General features: G+C 34.5%; 2 protein-coding genes across 4 annotated transcripts; both read left to right on the top strand.

Annotated features, from left to right (window-relative positions):
* Window positions 1-1,114: 1,114 nt before the first annotated feature.
* On the top strand, window positions 1,115-5,171 carry LOC122606884 (protein STRUBBELIG-RECEPTOR FAMILY 7-like). Of its 2 annotated transcripts, none has more exons than XM_043779770.1 (17): window positions 1,115-1,414; window positions 1,681-1,813; window positions 1,902-1,973; window positions 2,068-2,133; window positions 2,212-2,283; window positions 2,363-2,434; window positions 2,554-2,625; window positions 2,703-2,768; window positions 2,849-2,911; window positions 3,002-3,282; window positions 3,407-3,690; window positions 3,769-4,040; window positions 4,122-4,254; window positions 4,329-4,456; window positions 4,531-4,687; window positions 4,769-4,910; window positions 5,018-5,171. In XM_043779770.1, exons 1-17 carry the CDS (start codon window positions 1,342-1,344, stop codon window positions 5,059-5,061), a joined length of 2,130 nt encoding a protein of 709 aa, XP_043635705.1. In that variant the 5' UTR covers window positions 1,115-1,341; the 3' UTR covers window positions 5,062-5,171. The 2 variants fall into 2 exon arrangements, with proteins under 2 accessions (XP_043635705.1, XP_043635704.1); XM_043779769.1 differs by having other exon boundaries at window positions 3,404-3,690.
* Window positions 5,172-8,218: 3,047 nt separating this feature from the next.
* Window positions 8,219-11,157, top strand: LOC122608483 (RING-H2 finger protein ATL3-like). Of its 2 annotated transcripts, XM_043781589.1 has the most exons (2): window positions 8,219-9,129; window positions 10,846-11,157. In XM_043781589.1, the coding sequence occupies exons 1-2, from the start codon at window positions 8,291-8,293 to the stop codon at window positions 10,847-10,849; spliced, it is 843 nt and encodes a 280-aa protein (XP_043637524.1). In that variant the 5' UTR covers window positions 8,219-8,290; the 3' UTR covers window positions 10,850-11,157. The 2 variants fall into 2 exon arrangements, with proteins under 2 accessions (XP_043637524.1, XP_043637522.1); XM_043781587.1 differs by lacking the exon at window positions 10,846-11,157 and having other exon boundaries at window positions 8,219-9,233.
* The last annotated feature ends 3,892 nt before the right edge of the window (window positions 11,158-15,049 follow it).

Here is a 15,049-nt window from a genome sequence, read left to right as displayed (position 1 = left end):
TTTGCCTCGCAGGGCTTTAAGCCCGTTGAGCTCCATGCCGTTTTCATGTCAGCGAGATGGCGCCGGTGTTCCTTCGCAGGGCTGGGCATGCCGCGACCTATGCCGTCGCCACTCCCTTCCCCCTAAGATATAGGTCATATATCATTTTATATATCGTAATAATCTATGTTTAGTTTATCGTATATCGTATGAGGCTTAATTTAGTTTTTAAATATTTTTAGTTAAAACAAAGAAGAAAAAGAGAGTATTTTAAAATAAAATTTCATTACAATGATAAATAGTTTGTCCAGAAGTTTGATTAAATAGTACAAAAGTTTTATAAAAAACTCTCCATTTGGAGACGCCCTTATTTTAGAAGATAAGAAGAGAGAGACTAATTAATATATGTATTAAAAACAAAGGTACGGAAATGCGTGCAAAGAATAGTAACGGACCATTTTATTTCTTTGGGTCCGTTTTCATTTTCTTAATGGGCCACTTGATTTTCTTATGTTTTGGGCTTGACAAATTATGTTTTGATCTTTTAAATTGTTTTCAATTTGTTTACAAAAGATCACTTATTTTAATTGCATATTATTATTTTTTAAGTTTGTAACATTTTTAAGATTATCTCATCTTATTACAACTGAACTATTACATAGTATATATACACATAACAATAGGGTGTATGTTTTGAATATATACAGTTAACCATCTCCGAAAAATTTGTTTGCAATACTTATTAGTTTCAATGTTTATTTCGGTTGATGTTTTATTATTATGGATTATTTTTGTTTCACTTTTTATTTTCAATTATTTGAGAAATTAGCTTTAATTATGTTTGTATTATTAATTTGTTTTTTTATTTTAAATATTTTACATTCATACTTATTATCATTTAGAATTTATATAATATATTAATCTGTTATAAAATTATACTGTCGATTTTTTCTAATTTATAATTGCTTCCTCATTAAAAAATCAATATCAACTCAGGTTTTAAGCTATATAATGTTTCTAAAAGCATATAATAACTTTTACATAGTATAGAACACAATAAATATAATTTCTACGTATCTCGTTCTAATTATAACTAGATTTTATTTTGGTGTGTTAAATTAATTTTAAGTGGAGTTTAGAAAATTGTACTGAAGAGAGAGAGAGAGAGAGAGCGCATTGCTTACTGCTACTGCTATGCTACTTGTGGCTGGCTGCTCTTCCCAAAACCACCCTTTTCTTGCTTTTATTTTTTTTTAATTCTTAGTTAGCTATTGATTGATATATGCATACACATACACACTTTATGATCATCAGTCTCCAAATCCTCCGAGTGAGTTAGTTCGTGGGTTGACAGAGGAAGGAATGGCAGCATTAGGGTTTTTGGTAGTATTGTTCTTGGTGGTGGTTGTCAATGCCGACACAGATCCTTCCGATGGTTAGTTCATTTCTTTCCCCTTTCCGTTCCTCCAGATTGATTACTAAGATAGATCATAATTAATTATTTGTTATATTTCAATTAATATCTGTTTATGGACTTCCGGTGTATATTATCTGTATCTACGCACAAACTAGAACGTAGAATCCCATCCATCATCATAACTTTAATTAACCATTCCGATAATGCATTCAACTTTTACTAGTTGTCCCTTTCCAGCTCCATATTTTTCTTATCTTATTTACTAGTAGTTGGTATATGCACAGTATCTGCTCTCAATGCCATGTACCAAAACTTAAATTATCCCGGACAATTAACCAAATGGACCTCAACCGCTGGTGATCCCTGCCGAGATAATTGGAAAGGCGTTACCTGTTCGGGCTCGAGAGTCACTCAAATGTATGCTACCTTATACTGTACTACTTTTATCAACCTTTTTATTTATTTACTTACTTACTCTTTCCTTTTCCTTTTTCCTTTCGGTTAGCAAACTACCCAGTCTCGGCCTCTCTGGTGGAATAGGATATCAACTGTCAAGCCTAACATCAGTAACTGATTTGTAACTGACACTTCATTTCTCTTTATTTCAATTCTTTTTACGTGCTACTACATGCATATAAATAAACCTGACATTCTGTCATCTGATGGTACAGTGATGTCAGCAACAATAATCTTGGCAATCAGATACCTTACAGTCTTCCTCCAAACTTGCAAACATTGTATGCACTTGTCTAACTTCTTCTGTTTTCTCCTTTCATCTCGTTTCTTATACAAACGCCTTATGTATCGTAATGCAGAAATCTTGCTGGATGTGGATATAACGGCAACCTTCCGTATTCCATATCACAAATGCCTTCTTTAAAATACTTGTCAGTCGTCCCCTCCCTTTTATATTGGTTTCATAATTTCACATATATTAAAGTTTATTTATCTTCACATTTTGAACAGAAATGTTGCCCGCAATCAAATTAGTGGCCCACTGCCTGACATGTTTGGACAACTTTCAGCTCTATCCACTCTGTAAGAACTCCCCCAACCTTGAAATTCTTACGTCTTTTTGCTATTGGTGTGTGTGTGTGTTCTCGCTCGTTTCTCGGTTAATATAACTATTTGTATTTGAATGATTGTATATGCTTCAGGGATGTATCTTTTAATTCTTTAACGGGTGACCTTCCTAAGAGCTTCAGCATGTTGTCCAGTGCAACTGATATGTACGTATACGAATCTATAATCTGGTGTGGCGTTCAGGATCCCATATAATCATCTTTCATGCTTGATTGCTGTGTAGGTATTTGCAGAATAATCAGTTTACAGGCACTATTGATGTCCTTGCCAATCTTACTCTTAAAAATCTGTGAGTAATTATTGTACTTCACCTAAGTAACTGCTCTTTTGGTGTTGTTATCAACAGCTGTTTACCTGTCCATGTTTCAGGAACGTTCGTAATAACAAATTTACTGGTTGGATTCCTAGTCAATTGAACAACATAAATCTGCAGTGAGCATCAAACTCTAATGTATCTGTTTTGTACATAAAATGGAAATTACAACAATTTTTTGAACATTATTTATGGTTATATTTTGCCAGAAAAGATGGGAATTTATGGAACTCAGGGAATGCGCCCCCACCTCCCCCTGGTACACCTGCAGCAGCTGGAGGGGGGAGTCAAAATCGGAAACCGAAGGGCAACAGTCAATCTGGTGTCGGTGGTGGAGCTATAGCAGGAATTGTGATATCCATTTTGGTTGTTGGTGCAATTATTGCCTTCATTTTGCTGAAAAGAAGATCCAAAAGATCATCTACGGATATAGAAAAGACCCGGGACCAGTCTTTTGCTCCTGTTGCTTTACAGCAACAGGCAGTCCCAGGTAAACTAATCTTCACATGTATTTGGAGGCATAAACCAGAAAAATACTTGTATTATTTTGTTACAATCTTATATAGAAACTTTCAATTAGTTGCTATACTAACATGCCTATCAAATTGCAGTAGATATTAAGCCTGTTGAAGCTTCATCCATGGACATCACAAAAGCATTCGAGTCTCCAGAATCTATAAATCTGAAACCACCACCTATGGATCATGAGAAATCATTTGATGACGATGATTTCTCGGCAATTCCTGTTATTCCTAAGAAAACATGTGTGGCTCCACCAGATGCCATATCATACTCAATAGCGGATCTTCAAGTAGCTACAGACAGCTTTAGTGCTGACAATCTAATTGGTGAAGGATCCACTGGACGTGTTTTTTGTGCTCAATTTGAAGATGGAAAGGTATAATATCTTCTATGCATGCACTAGAATTTTTAGTTTATTAATGTATATAATCTCATCTCATCCTTGGTATTCTAGGTTGTTGCTGTTAAAAAGTTAAAATCATCTGCTCTCCATGGTGGTTTGTCCGAGTATTTCATTAATGTAGTTTCAGATGTATCTAGATTGCGGCATCCTAATTTAAGTGAACTTGTTGGGTATTGCTCAGAGCACGGACAACATCTCCTAGTTTATGAGTTCCTAAAAAATGGCTCTCTATATGATTTCTTGCATCTCTCAGACGAATACAGCAAACCATTGATATGGAATACCCGTGTCAAAATATCTTTAGGGATGGCCCGTGCTTTGGAGTAAGTTAGAATTTCATTGCTTAAGTTGACTCGAGAGACCTTATTGTTTAAGTAATGTGGATGCCATCTTGTTTATCTCAGATATTTACACGAAGTATGCTCGCCATCTGTTATTCACAAAAATATTAAATCAGCAAATATATTGCTAGACTCAGAGCTCAATCCCCATCTCTCGGACTCTGGGTTATCAAGCCTTGTCTCAGATGCATATCAGGTACATTGTAAGTGCCTGTTGGAAGTTTGGTTTTAGTATTAATCAATAAAGTTTCTTTTTATCCTTGTTCGCAGGGGTTGGATGACAACGGATACAGTGCCCCGGAGGTTTCCATGTCTGGTAATTACACAATAAAAAGTGACATCTTCAGTTTTGGTGTTACCATGTTGGAACTACTTACAGGAAGAAAACCATTTGATAGGTAAAAGAAATTCCCTTGATAATTAATTTTAGTTGCCAATATGTTTTCTTACATTAAGCTATATGCTGGTACAGCTCAAGGACAAGGGCAGAACAGTCTTTGGTGCGGTGGGCGACACCTCAGCTTCACGACATGGATGCCCTTGCCAAGATGGTTGATCCAACGCTCAAAGGATTGTATCCTGTTAAATCTCTTTCTCGATTTGCAGATGTAATTGCTCTTTGTGTACAGGTACTGTTTTTAAGTTCAATTGGTGGTAATTATCTCATCTTTTAGTTTGTTACTGATATGGTTGGTCACAACAATTGTCAGGTTGAGCCCGAGTTTCGGCCACCCATGTCAGAACTGGTTGAGGCGTTGGTTCGACTGGTGCAGAGGGCAAATATGAGCAAGAGAACTATTGGTATTGAACAAGGTTCATCTTTACGATCTGGCAACCAAGATTCTCAGGAAAGTACGCCATAAAGTCCTTTCTTGTACCTATTAGTTTTGTTTTAGTCATCTTTATTCTTGTTTGGTCAAAATTGGTACTGTTTAATAAATTTCATATCCTTGAGTTAGGTATACGGCCGTGTGAACAGGTAGATACCCATGTGGCCATGTAGAGATATATGGAGCTGGAAAGGAAAACATTACTTGATTTTTGTTTTAGTTATCAGTCATCATGTTCTATCACTTGACACACATGTTAGCTTTTAGGTCCAAAATTTTACCATTGCTCTTGTTATTATATGTACGATAGTATGCATTGGTACTATTATTAGCAAGTGCTGGTGTTCTATCAGGGCAGCTCAACAAACAAGAAACAACAAGACAGGGTCTGATCAATCTTGGCAGGGATTTGAATCGCAAAACAAAATGAAGTTGAGGCAGACACTCATAAAGTGTTGCATTTTGGCATTAAAATGTTCAATTTTGCCTAAGCTAACACTTTTGCAGATCCTGCATTAGCTAACATTGTCTCAGTTCTAGAATTACACTTTTGTCATAATATGCAATACTGTTTCAAAGTGTTGCCTATGTCTTGAAAGTGCTAACACTTTTTTACACTATTAAGACAACACTTGTAAGACTAAGTGCAACATTTGCTATACTCTAATATAACACTTTGTATCATTTACAGTTAAATGAAATGTTTTAAAAGTTAGATGCTACATTTTTATTAAAGCAAAGTCAAGATGTGTTTAATGTTTATTATACGGTCGATCCCTATTATGCTTTGTCTCCTCGTCTCAAAGCCCCGTCATCCTGGGTCGTCGTTGTCCAGCTAAAGCAACGGGTAGACAAGAAAAGTGTGTGGGGGATGAGACCGCTAAATAAAATTATTTTACAAACATTTCAAAACCAAGGCCTAATTGGTTTGTATTCTATTTTTTCTATTTTCTTTTTTGCTTTAAAAAGCATATAGCTTATTCCTTTAATTATGTGTTAGTTTGGCATAACATTTTTAAACTACATAACCATAGAGTTAAGTCGTCAAGGTCAAGTCATGAGTGTTACATAATTGCAAAGTTTACTTTAATATTTAAGAGTTAATTGCTTAAATGGTGTATAACGTTTGTTCGATTATACTTGTTTCATACCTTACTTTTAGTTATTACGCGAATCATACCCAACGGCCAACGTTGTTAAAATTCCACTCGGATTATACCTGGACCCAAACGCCGTTAGCTGACCCTCAAAACCCCCCACGTGACTTGTACGTGAGGGGTAAAAATGTAATTTCATGTTTTTTAAGGACTTAGATGGTAACGTTTGTTTGATATTGTTGGTTTCATACCAACGTTTAGTTATTACTTTATTTTTTTAAAAAATGAATTTCGTTTGAATTTTCATGCCACGATTCGACAGCGGGATGTCTAGTATATGTCTAGCATAGAGCCCTCTAATATGAACTCGGTTAAAACAATGTATATTATACCTCATATTTAATTGTTAGGATATGATTAAATAATTTCAGTTTCTATAAATTTATTCCTCTGATATCTTGGTATGGATTAAGACACGAAACAATTGAATTAATTGTGTTTATTGGAACTAAGGCTGACAATTTTGACACGGAACCTGTTAACACGACACAACCTGTTTTTAACAGGTTTCGTGTCTTAACAGGTTCGGACCTGTTAAGACCTGTTAAGATTCGTGTCTTAACAGATCCGGACCTGTTAGGACCTGTTAAGACATGTTAAGATTATACATATATATAAAATACCAAGAATTGATATTGTGATTTGATATATGATTTTTATAAGGTAAGATGTTTATGAACTTTTATAATGTAAGGATTATTGTCGCTATATAATAGTTGGAATTTGTAAGAATTTTTGTATCCTTAAGGTTTTTTTTTCAATATTAGTCAAAAATTCTATAATATACATGTTAACAGGTTCCTTAACATGTTAACAGGTACACCTGTTAATTTTCGTGTTGTGTTCGTGTTTGAAAAAAATGACACGATTAGTTAACAGGTCGTATTCGTGTTTGACCTTAACAGGTTCGTGTCTTAACAGGTTTCGTGTGACCTGTTATGCCAGCCTTAATTGGAACGAATAGGAAGAGGGGGATATTCAAATTTCTCCAATTTCATAAGATTTTTTTGAATGTCGATATCTATAAAATGAACAAAGATCGCTTGAACTCTACATTATGTTGACGATGGTCAACCATCAACGGATGACGGTAAACGAATTCTGTTTTTTCAATCATCAATATATAATTATTAACTATATTATTGCTAGGGGTGTTCATGGATCGGTTTAGTACAGTTTTGACTAAATTTCAAACCAAACCTGTATTTCTGATTTCAAAATATATTAAACCAAATCATACCAAGTATGTTGCCAAACTGAACCAGACCAGACCATGTGAGCCGGTCTGATTTGGCCGGTTTAACGGTTTCAAATTCTTATTTCTCTTTCTTTTATTTCCATATAATCTTGTGTATATATGTGGAAATTTGTGACAAAAAGTAATAACGAACACTTAAGATTAGAACATTTATCGCATTACTAGAACACAATATATGTTTGATCCAATTATAAAAAACATTCATCATCGTATAATATTATCTATATAGATCCCACATAATTTAATTAACAAGAAAAAGTTTATTAGGTAGAAGCAAAATATTTACATAAAATATATTATATCCATTGTAGTACCAACACGCTATCGTAAAATATAAACATATATTATTCCTTTTCCTTTAAACGGCTAAATATTATCAAAAGTTATATACATATATACTTTTTGGTCCGGTCCGGTTTAATTTATAACGGTTTTTTTTTTAAAATACAGTAACAAAACCAATGAACCCGGTTTTTCAAAACATAAACCGTCGGACCAGACTTCAACAACTCAATCCGACCAAATCAATCCATATACCCCGGTTTGGTTCGGTTTTGAGGGTTTAACGGTTTGATGAACACCCCTAATTAATGCTAATATGTTTATGTCACGATTTAAGAAGAAAGAAAGTAGATAAGATGAAAGAAAAGAGTCGAGCGTTAATAAGTTAAGATGATTTTTCGTCAATCCAGTTGTTGAAAGTTAGTTGGCTGGACGTGTACGTGGATTGGGTCAAAGTGATGGCCAAAGAATAGAATGAAATAATGAATGAAATGAGGAAAGTGGTTTGCACTTTGAATTTTTCTTCCTTCGTGTTTGGCGACCAAACTATTATCTTTGCCGCCACTCCGTGTTGCTTATATTCTTTCTCATAACTTCCCCAATTTTCATTTCATTTTGGAATAATATTCCACCAAAAACTATATATATACAAAATACACTGATCGAGCTAGCTAGGGTAGTACGTACGTAGGGAATTACTATACGATGAGTAGCAGTGGTGCTGATGATCCAGGGATGATGGAGGTCACGGGTAAAATCTTGATTGCGACCATCGTTGCCTTGTTCGTCGTCATTGTCCTTGTTTTCTTGTTCCACATTTACGCCAGGTGGTTATGGTTACGTCGTCAACAGCATATAGATGACATCAACCATCGTCGCCACACCTCTACTACCACTATGGCATCATCAGGTGTCGCCGTCCTTCGTCGTGGCCTTGACGCTTCTTTCCTCAAAACCTTACCCGTTTCACAGTTGGATTCAAAAGCCTTTAAAGACGGGTGTTTGGAATGTTCTGTTTGTTTATGTGAAGTCCAACAAGGAGAGGACATTCGGATATTGCCTAAATGCCATCACGCGTTTCATGCTGAATGTATTGACATGTGGTTTCATTCACATTCAACTTGTCCCATTTGTCGAACCCTTGTTTCTGATGATCATCAGCAGCAGCAAGGACTCTCTGTTCAAAGTTTACAGCTGCATCACCATAACCAGTCGACAATTGACAACACCGATAATAGCGACTCAATAACATTCCCTGCAAATGTTTTGTTTTGGGGTGACGAAACGGAAGTAAGCACTACTTTAACTTCTCAGCTAGAAGATCAACAACGACATCCTATGATTTCATTACCCTTTGAACCAACCTCAACATCAACATCACAAACAAATGTCCATGACAGACTGAAGAAGCCAGCAGCTGATTTAGTAATTGATATACCAAGAACAAGCGTTGGTGATAACAATAATAATAATGGTGAAGAAGAAGATCAATCATCTACTCCGATGATGAGATCATTAAGAAGGATCTTGAGCAGCAGTAGAAGGTTCTATCCTAATTTTAGCCCTTCGACTCCCAATATTCCCTAATAACCCCAAACTTTGTATTCATTTATTTGATTCGTCCATTTGTTACAATGTACATTATTTATTACAAGAGCAAGTACTCGCGCGTTGCGGCGGTGAGATGGTGGGCTTAATAAGTCATAGAGTGTGATAGCCAAATACCTTAGCTTTACGGGTTCCGCTCTCGGATTTAAAAATTTTTCGAAAGTATATCGAATGACATCTCTAATGAAAGAGCATGAAATTTTAAAAACACCCATATAATTTTTATGATTTATCGATGTACGGTTTTTGAGATAAAAGATTTTGAATAAATTGGAAAAATAAATGATTTATGGGAGAGTGAAAAAAAATGATTTTTGAGATTTGAGAAGAGAGAAAAGGTGTTAAGACTATCTCCAATGGGGATGTTTTTGGGCGCCCTTTGTGTAACACCCCAAAGATTTTAAGGTAAAAGAAATTAACTCTTTTTTTATAGTTCTAACATTAAATTAATTTCCTAGTATTTTGTTTTTAGTTATGGGGTTAATTTAGTTGGAACTTTAGCGGATAGCGGGTAAAATACCCATATTTGGAGAGATGGATCGTGGCATCTCCAGGAAGTGCCAGCCATCCCTTTTGGTTATGACTCATGCTTCCACTCCATTTCTTTCTTCCCCCATCATTTCTTTCATGCAATTTCTATTGTTCTTTTCAAAATCAAAGCTAAAATCCTTCAAATTCAAGGATAGAAATCAAAATAATAGTCATCACCACCAAATAATCTTCATTCAAGAATCAAAAGTTAGGGTTTGTTGGTTTATTGGGGGTGGCTGAAAATTGAGAGAATAAAGGGAAGAAATTGTGAATTGAAAACCACAATCTATTGTCTTCCATTGTTGAGGTATAGATTTCCCTTAATTTGGTTTTATCTTTCTTTTGGAATTAGGGTTCATGAATGAACCAAATTGGGGGTTTTTGCTAGAATGTGAATTATGGTTAATTTTTCTCAATTCCTTAGATAACCTAGTTGTCTTTGAGTTATGTGTTGAGTTTGATTATGAAATTGATAAGTTCATGTGATAATTTGAGTTTATGAGAAAAGATGAGTTTTTCTAGTTTTTGAAATGATGATGAAAATGGTAGGTTGAACTACCTATTGTGATTTTTGGAAATGAAAGTAACTCAATGACAAATGGTGACAAATGGGTTGGGTTTGGGTTTAGAAAGGCTAGTGATTGAGTTTGACTAGGTTGAGCTAGTCAAGTTGTGAATATAAGCTTATGCATTTTTATGATATGATCATAGGTTGAAGCTTGTTGTGCGTTATTGTTTTAGCTTTATTTTCCAAGTTGCGGAAGAGGTGAGTATATTTGCATACCTTCATGTATACGTTGGGTCAATCGATCACACTATGTTGAAGTTTGTTTATCCATGTGTGGTGATTGATTTGGCATAGGCCCGTGTGGGGCATAGTTATGAGGCCTAAGAACCTCCGGGGCCTAAGAACCCCGATAGTCGATCATGTTTATGTTGTTTGCTTATATGGATCCATGTAAAGTGTTTAGTGTGCAAAGGTGAGTATGTAAATGTGACATGACGATGTCATAGGTTACATGTGATAGTCCTTTGTACGATGCCCTCCTTCGTGTTCATAAATGTATGCAAGTGTATTCACTAAGCCTTTGCTTATATTTTAGTTGTTTACCATTTTATAGGTAGTTCCGGAAGAAGAAACTAGTTGTTGGTTGAAGCTTGAAGCATTAGAAGTAAAGATTTTGCAAGACTAGAAGGTATTAGGTCATTCATGGATGAATGACAATCTTTTGGAATAGAGGCTCTTGGTACATTCAGTTGATGGTTATACTTTTGTTAAATTTTTGTAAAAGGTCAAACGCAAAGCTTTTGGGAAGTTTGTATAGTTGTATTTTGGGCGAGAATAGTGTCAAAATGGGTAAATGACCCAATGATGGTGTTCATGAGGTTTTAAACAAGTTGATGTTGTAATTATGTTTAAAATGTGTTTTAAGAAGTTCGTTTTGAAATCTGAAGGTTGTAAATTTGGTCAAGTGTCAAAAGGAGTTTAGGGTTGCTGATCTGGTGCCCACTGCGGCGCAGTGGGGGTGATTTTGCCCACTGCGGCGCAGTGAAAACCTGCGGCTCAGAGATGATTTTCTCCCACTGCGGCGCAGTGGGAGTGTGTCCAATCCCACAGCAGCGCAGTGGGGGTGTTGCACTGCAGAGCCGTGGTTTCCCACTGCGGCGCAGTGGGGAGTGTCCTATCCCATTGCGACGCAGTGGGGGTATAAAAAAAAATTGTGTTTTTCAGTTTATCGAGTCTAGTCCTTTCACTTGGTGCTCTTGGATATCCTTTGCGGTTGAAGCTTGTCTAAAACTAAAGATTTTTTAATGCATGCCCTTACCCAAGGGCATGCCCTTAGGTGTCCTTACTTATTTATTTTTTTTTTGTTTTTAGTGGAGTTAAATGATATGTAAGGATGTTTGTATGGTTGGAGATAAAATTATAGGATTTTAAGGATTTATAAGGATGTGTAAGGATTTGTAAGGATATGATGTGACAGCTCAAGGACGCCTAAGGGCATCCTTAGCATTGAAGATAACTTAAGTAAATATAGAATTGATATATGGACATTTTGGAAAAGGAAATGTTGAAACTTAAATTAGACATGAACTTTTTGCTTTATAATATAGTATAGATAATAATAATAATAATAATAATAATAATAATAATAATATTATTATTATTATTATTATTATTATAATTATTATTAGATTATATACATAACTTTATTGTTTTAGTACAAAAAGAAGGGTACGTAAGTTGTTGTCTTTTTCTTTTTCTTAATTAGTTTTGGCTTTTCTGTTTTTAGGGTCAATCCAATCGGCCGCCTCTCAATCTCTCATAAAGAAAGAGTATGTATATTTAAATTTAAGATAATGATATATAGACATGCCTAATAAATATGCCAAAAAATATGTCTAATCTATTAAATTTGGATAGGGATTTCCTAAAGTTTCATAACTTATTTCACATAAGCGCGCTCCTGTTTCTTCAGTTTGTCAAAAATCTTGACCATTGAACTAAAATCAAGGGACAATATTCAAAGATTAACTTAAAGTTCTCTAACTTGACTAGTCAAGTTAGGGAAATCTTGACCCTTACATAGATTCCACATATTTTCTTTCTTAATCCTTATCCTTGATCATGCCATTTGTCAATCATACATTATTAGGCTTAAAATTTAGGCAAATTCCTTAAATTTATTGTTTAAATAATTATTTCAATTATTCACAAACTTAAAAGCGAACAATTATTGAATATCGTTGATAAAAAAAATTTTAATCTTAGTATATACTAAAAGGCAACTGAGCTAACATCAATTGACCAATCACAACTCTTAATTTTTCAAAGTTGATTAAATCAATACATGTCTAAATTAATTTACATTTTTTGGTTTTTCATCACCAATTTACACATTTAACCCAATTTATAAATAATTAATAATTTATTGCATAATGTCTATCTAATAACAAAATATAACTAAAAGTTAGAGAAGTTACAATAGTTGGATTAATACGATTTAATATTTATATCAATATTTTATTTTACATTATTAATTGTAATCAAACTAAAATAATGTTGTTATTAGTAATTGTAATCAGACTATAATTAGGATAATCATTGTTGTTATCAGTTTCTAGAATCAAACTATCTTTAGGATATAGATTCTTCTTAAATAAGATAAACTCTACATATAAAATCACAAAAAATCCTTGAAAACCTCTCGAAATAGCCGTTACTTTTATTGTTTTTAACAACCATGACTAACGAAAATATAATTACTTTTGCAAGATATCAATGAAAACTTGATTAATTGTGTAATCAAAGTTAAGATAATGCTTCATTCTCTGGAAAATTTTGTATAAAAGGAAACTCTCTTACCCCATCCAGCCTTGTAAAGTTTAAATATATTCTTGAATGATGGATATATGATAGATTAGATCAAGTGTGTGTATATGTGTACGTGAGGTTTGTGGAGAAAACCGGTAAAGGTAAATAAAAGGATTTTATATATATGAAAGCATTTCTTACAAATGGGGGTGGAAGGGGATATTTATACATTCCACTAATTAACATTAACACCCCTTCCACTAATATAATTTTACAATTAAACACCATAAAATATAAAGCTAACAATCTCCCCCTTGGTGTTGAATTGTAAATGATGCATCGTCTTTCGCTTTAGGCGGGTCCTTTTTGTTGAGAATCTTTGATGTTGAGTGATCTTGAAACTTTGACTTGTTGGATCCTTAAACATAATGTGGAAGCGAAGACTCGGGGTTTCTGGAAAAATGCGGAATCTTGACTTGGTGTAAAGTGTGGAAGCTTGGCTTGGCTTTGAATTTCTTTTGGCATTGCGGAAGCTTGGATATCTTTGAATTCTTTTGGCATTGCGGAAGCTTGGTTTTGGAAATTGGAAATTTGGTTTGACTATGAAACTTCATTTCTAAGTTGTCTTTGGATAAACAATCATCTTTGGGCATTTGATTCTTTGATCAACTTATTCTTGCTCCCCCTCAAACAAACATTTGTATCTTGGAGCGACTTATCAACTAAATGAATGATCTTCAACAGATCGTCTTTAATTCTAGCTCCTCCTCAAACAAATGATCTTCTTTGTATCACCAACGCTTATATATAGGGTGTATTAGCGGCTAACCCACCACATTGGCAATAACAAGCTTGGTATTATACCACCCAAAAGCATATGCGATCAAACAAACTTTTGTGGGGGTTTCACTTGAGGGTAATGTTCTTGCTCCCCCTCAAATAAACATTCAGTTAAGCTTTTTCGACTTTATATGCTTTTTCTCCCCCCTCATGATGAATGTGTGACTAACATGTTCATCATGTGTAATGATAAGTCGAAAACAGGGTGATGTGCGAAATCTAGCTTTAAATTTATAACACGATTTACCGAAAAACACTGATAACTACACACTCACAGGCAGTGTACCTGATCGTATGCAGTATAGTTAAAAATGGTAAGCCGAGATCGTTCGCAAGGACTTAAATAAGCAATTGTAAAACGTTAAATGATTCAAGTAAAAATGGGGGTTTTGTGGCCGAGTTGCCACGTTGCGAGCAATTAGTTTGAAAAGTTAGTAATCCCAAAGGATTAATCGAAAGAGAAGTTTGTTGTTGAAAACAATAATTTAAAGGTCATCCATCTTGATTTCGCTCGACAAAATGTTAAGATTGCACATTTGATGAAGTTCAAATTCAATTTATTGATTAAACGACCGAGACTCAAATTAATCGCCAACCCCGTACCCGTCAAGTTAACAACTTATTCGACTCTTTTGTATAAACTAGTTTCATTATTAAGACCGGTACCCCGAGACGCCTTTTTATAACTTCCCTAGTTTAACAATGGTTTTGATCATTTCAGATAACAATTTTGCCTATCGATTGTACCCAACCATCAACCCGTTAATTCTTATCAAATATTAATTACCCTCTACCGTACCCGTCATAGAACCAATTGCTTCTAACCAAGCAATCAAAATAACTTATACCCAAATCCTAGTCGTCACTAAGCAATGAGTACAAATTATCCGCAATCAATAATTGAATAACAAAGAATTAATAGATTAAGATCACAACAAAACGTTAAATAAAATCACTTGAATTAATAATTATTGTGCAATCCCTACATAATGTCTCACTCCATCAAGATGGATGAACAGGGCGATTAGCCACTCATATTAAATATGAAATAACAAATCAAATAAAGAGAATTCATCGTTACCGAATACAAAGAATTGAACGGAAATAACGAGAATAATCCAATCGTAATATCGATCTTCAAGGATGATAAATCTGATCAAAAGTCTCCT

The sequence above is a fragment of the Erigeron canadensis genome, chromosome 7 (genome assembly GCF_010389155.1).
Source record: "Erigeron canadensis isolate Cc75 chromosome 7, C_canadensis_v1, whole genome shotgun sequence".
In the NCBI taxonomy this organism is placed as follows: Eukaryota; Viridiplantae; Streptophyta; class Magnoliopsida; order Asterales; family Asteraceae; genus Erigeron; species Erigeron canadensis.
The sequence above is the reverse complement of the archived record's forward strand: the minus strand, read 5'-3'. Positions and strand labels throughout refer to the sequence as shown.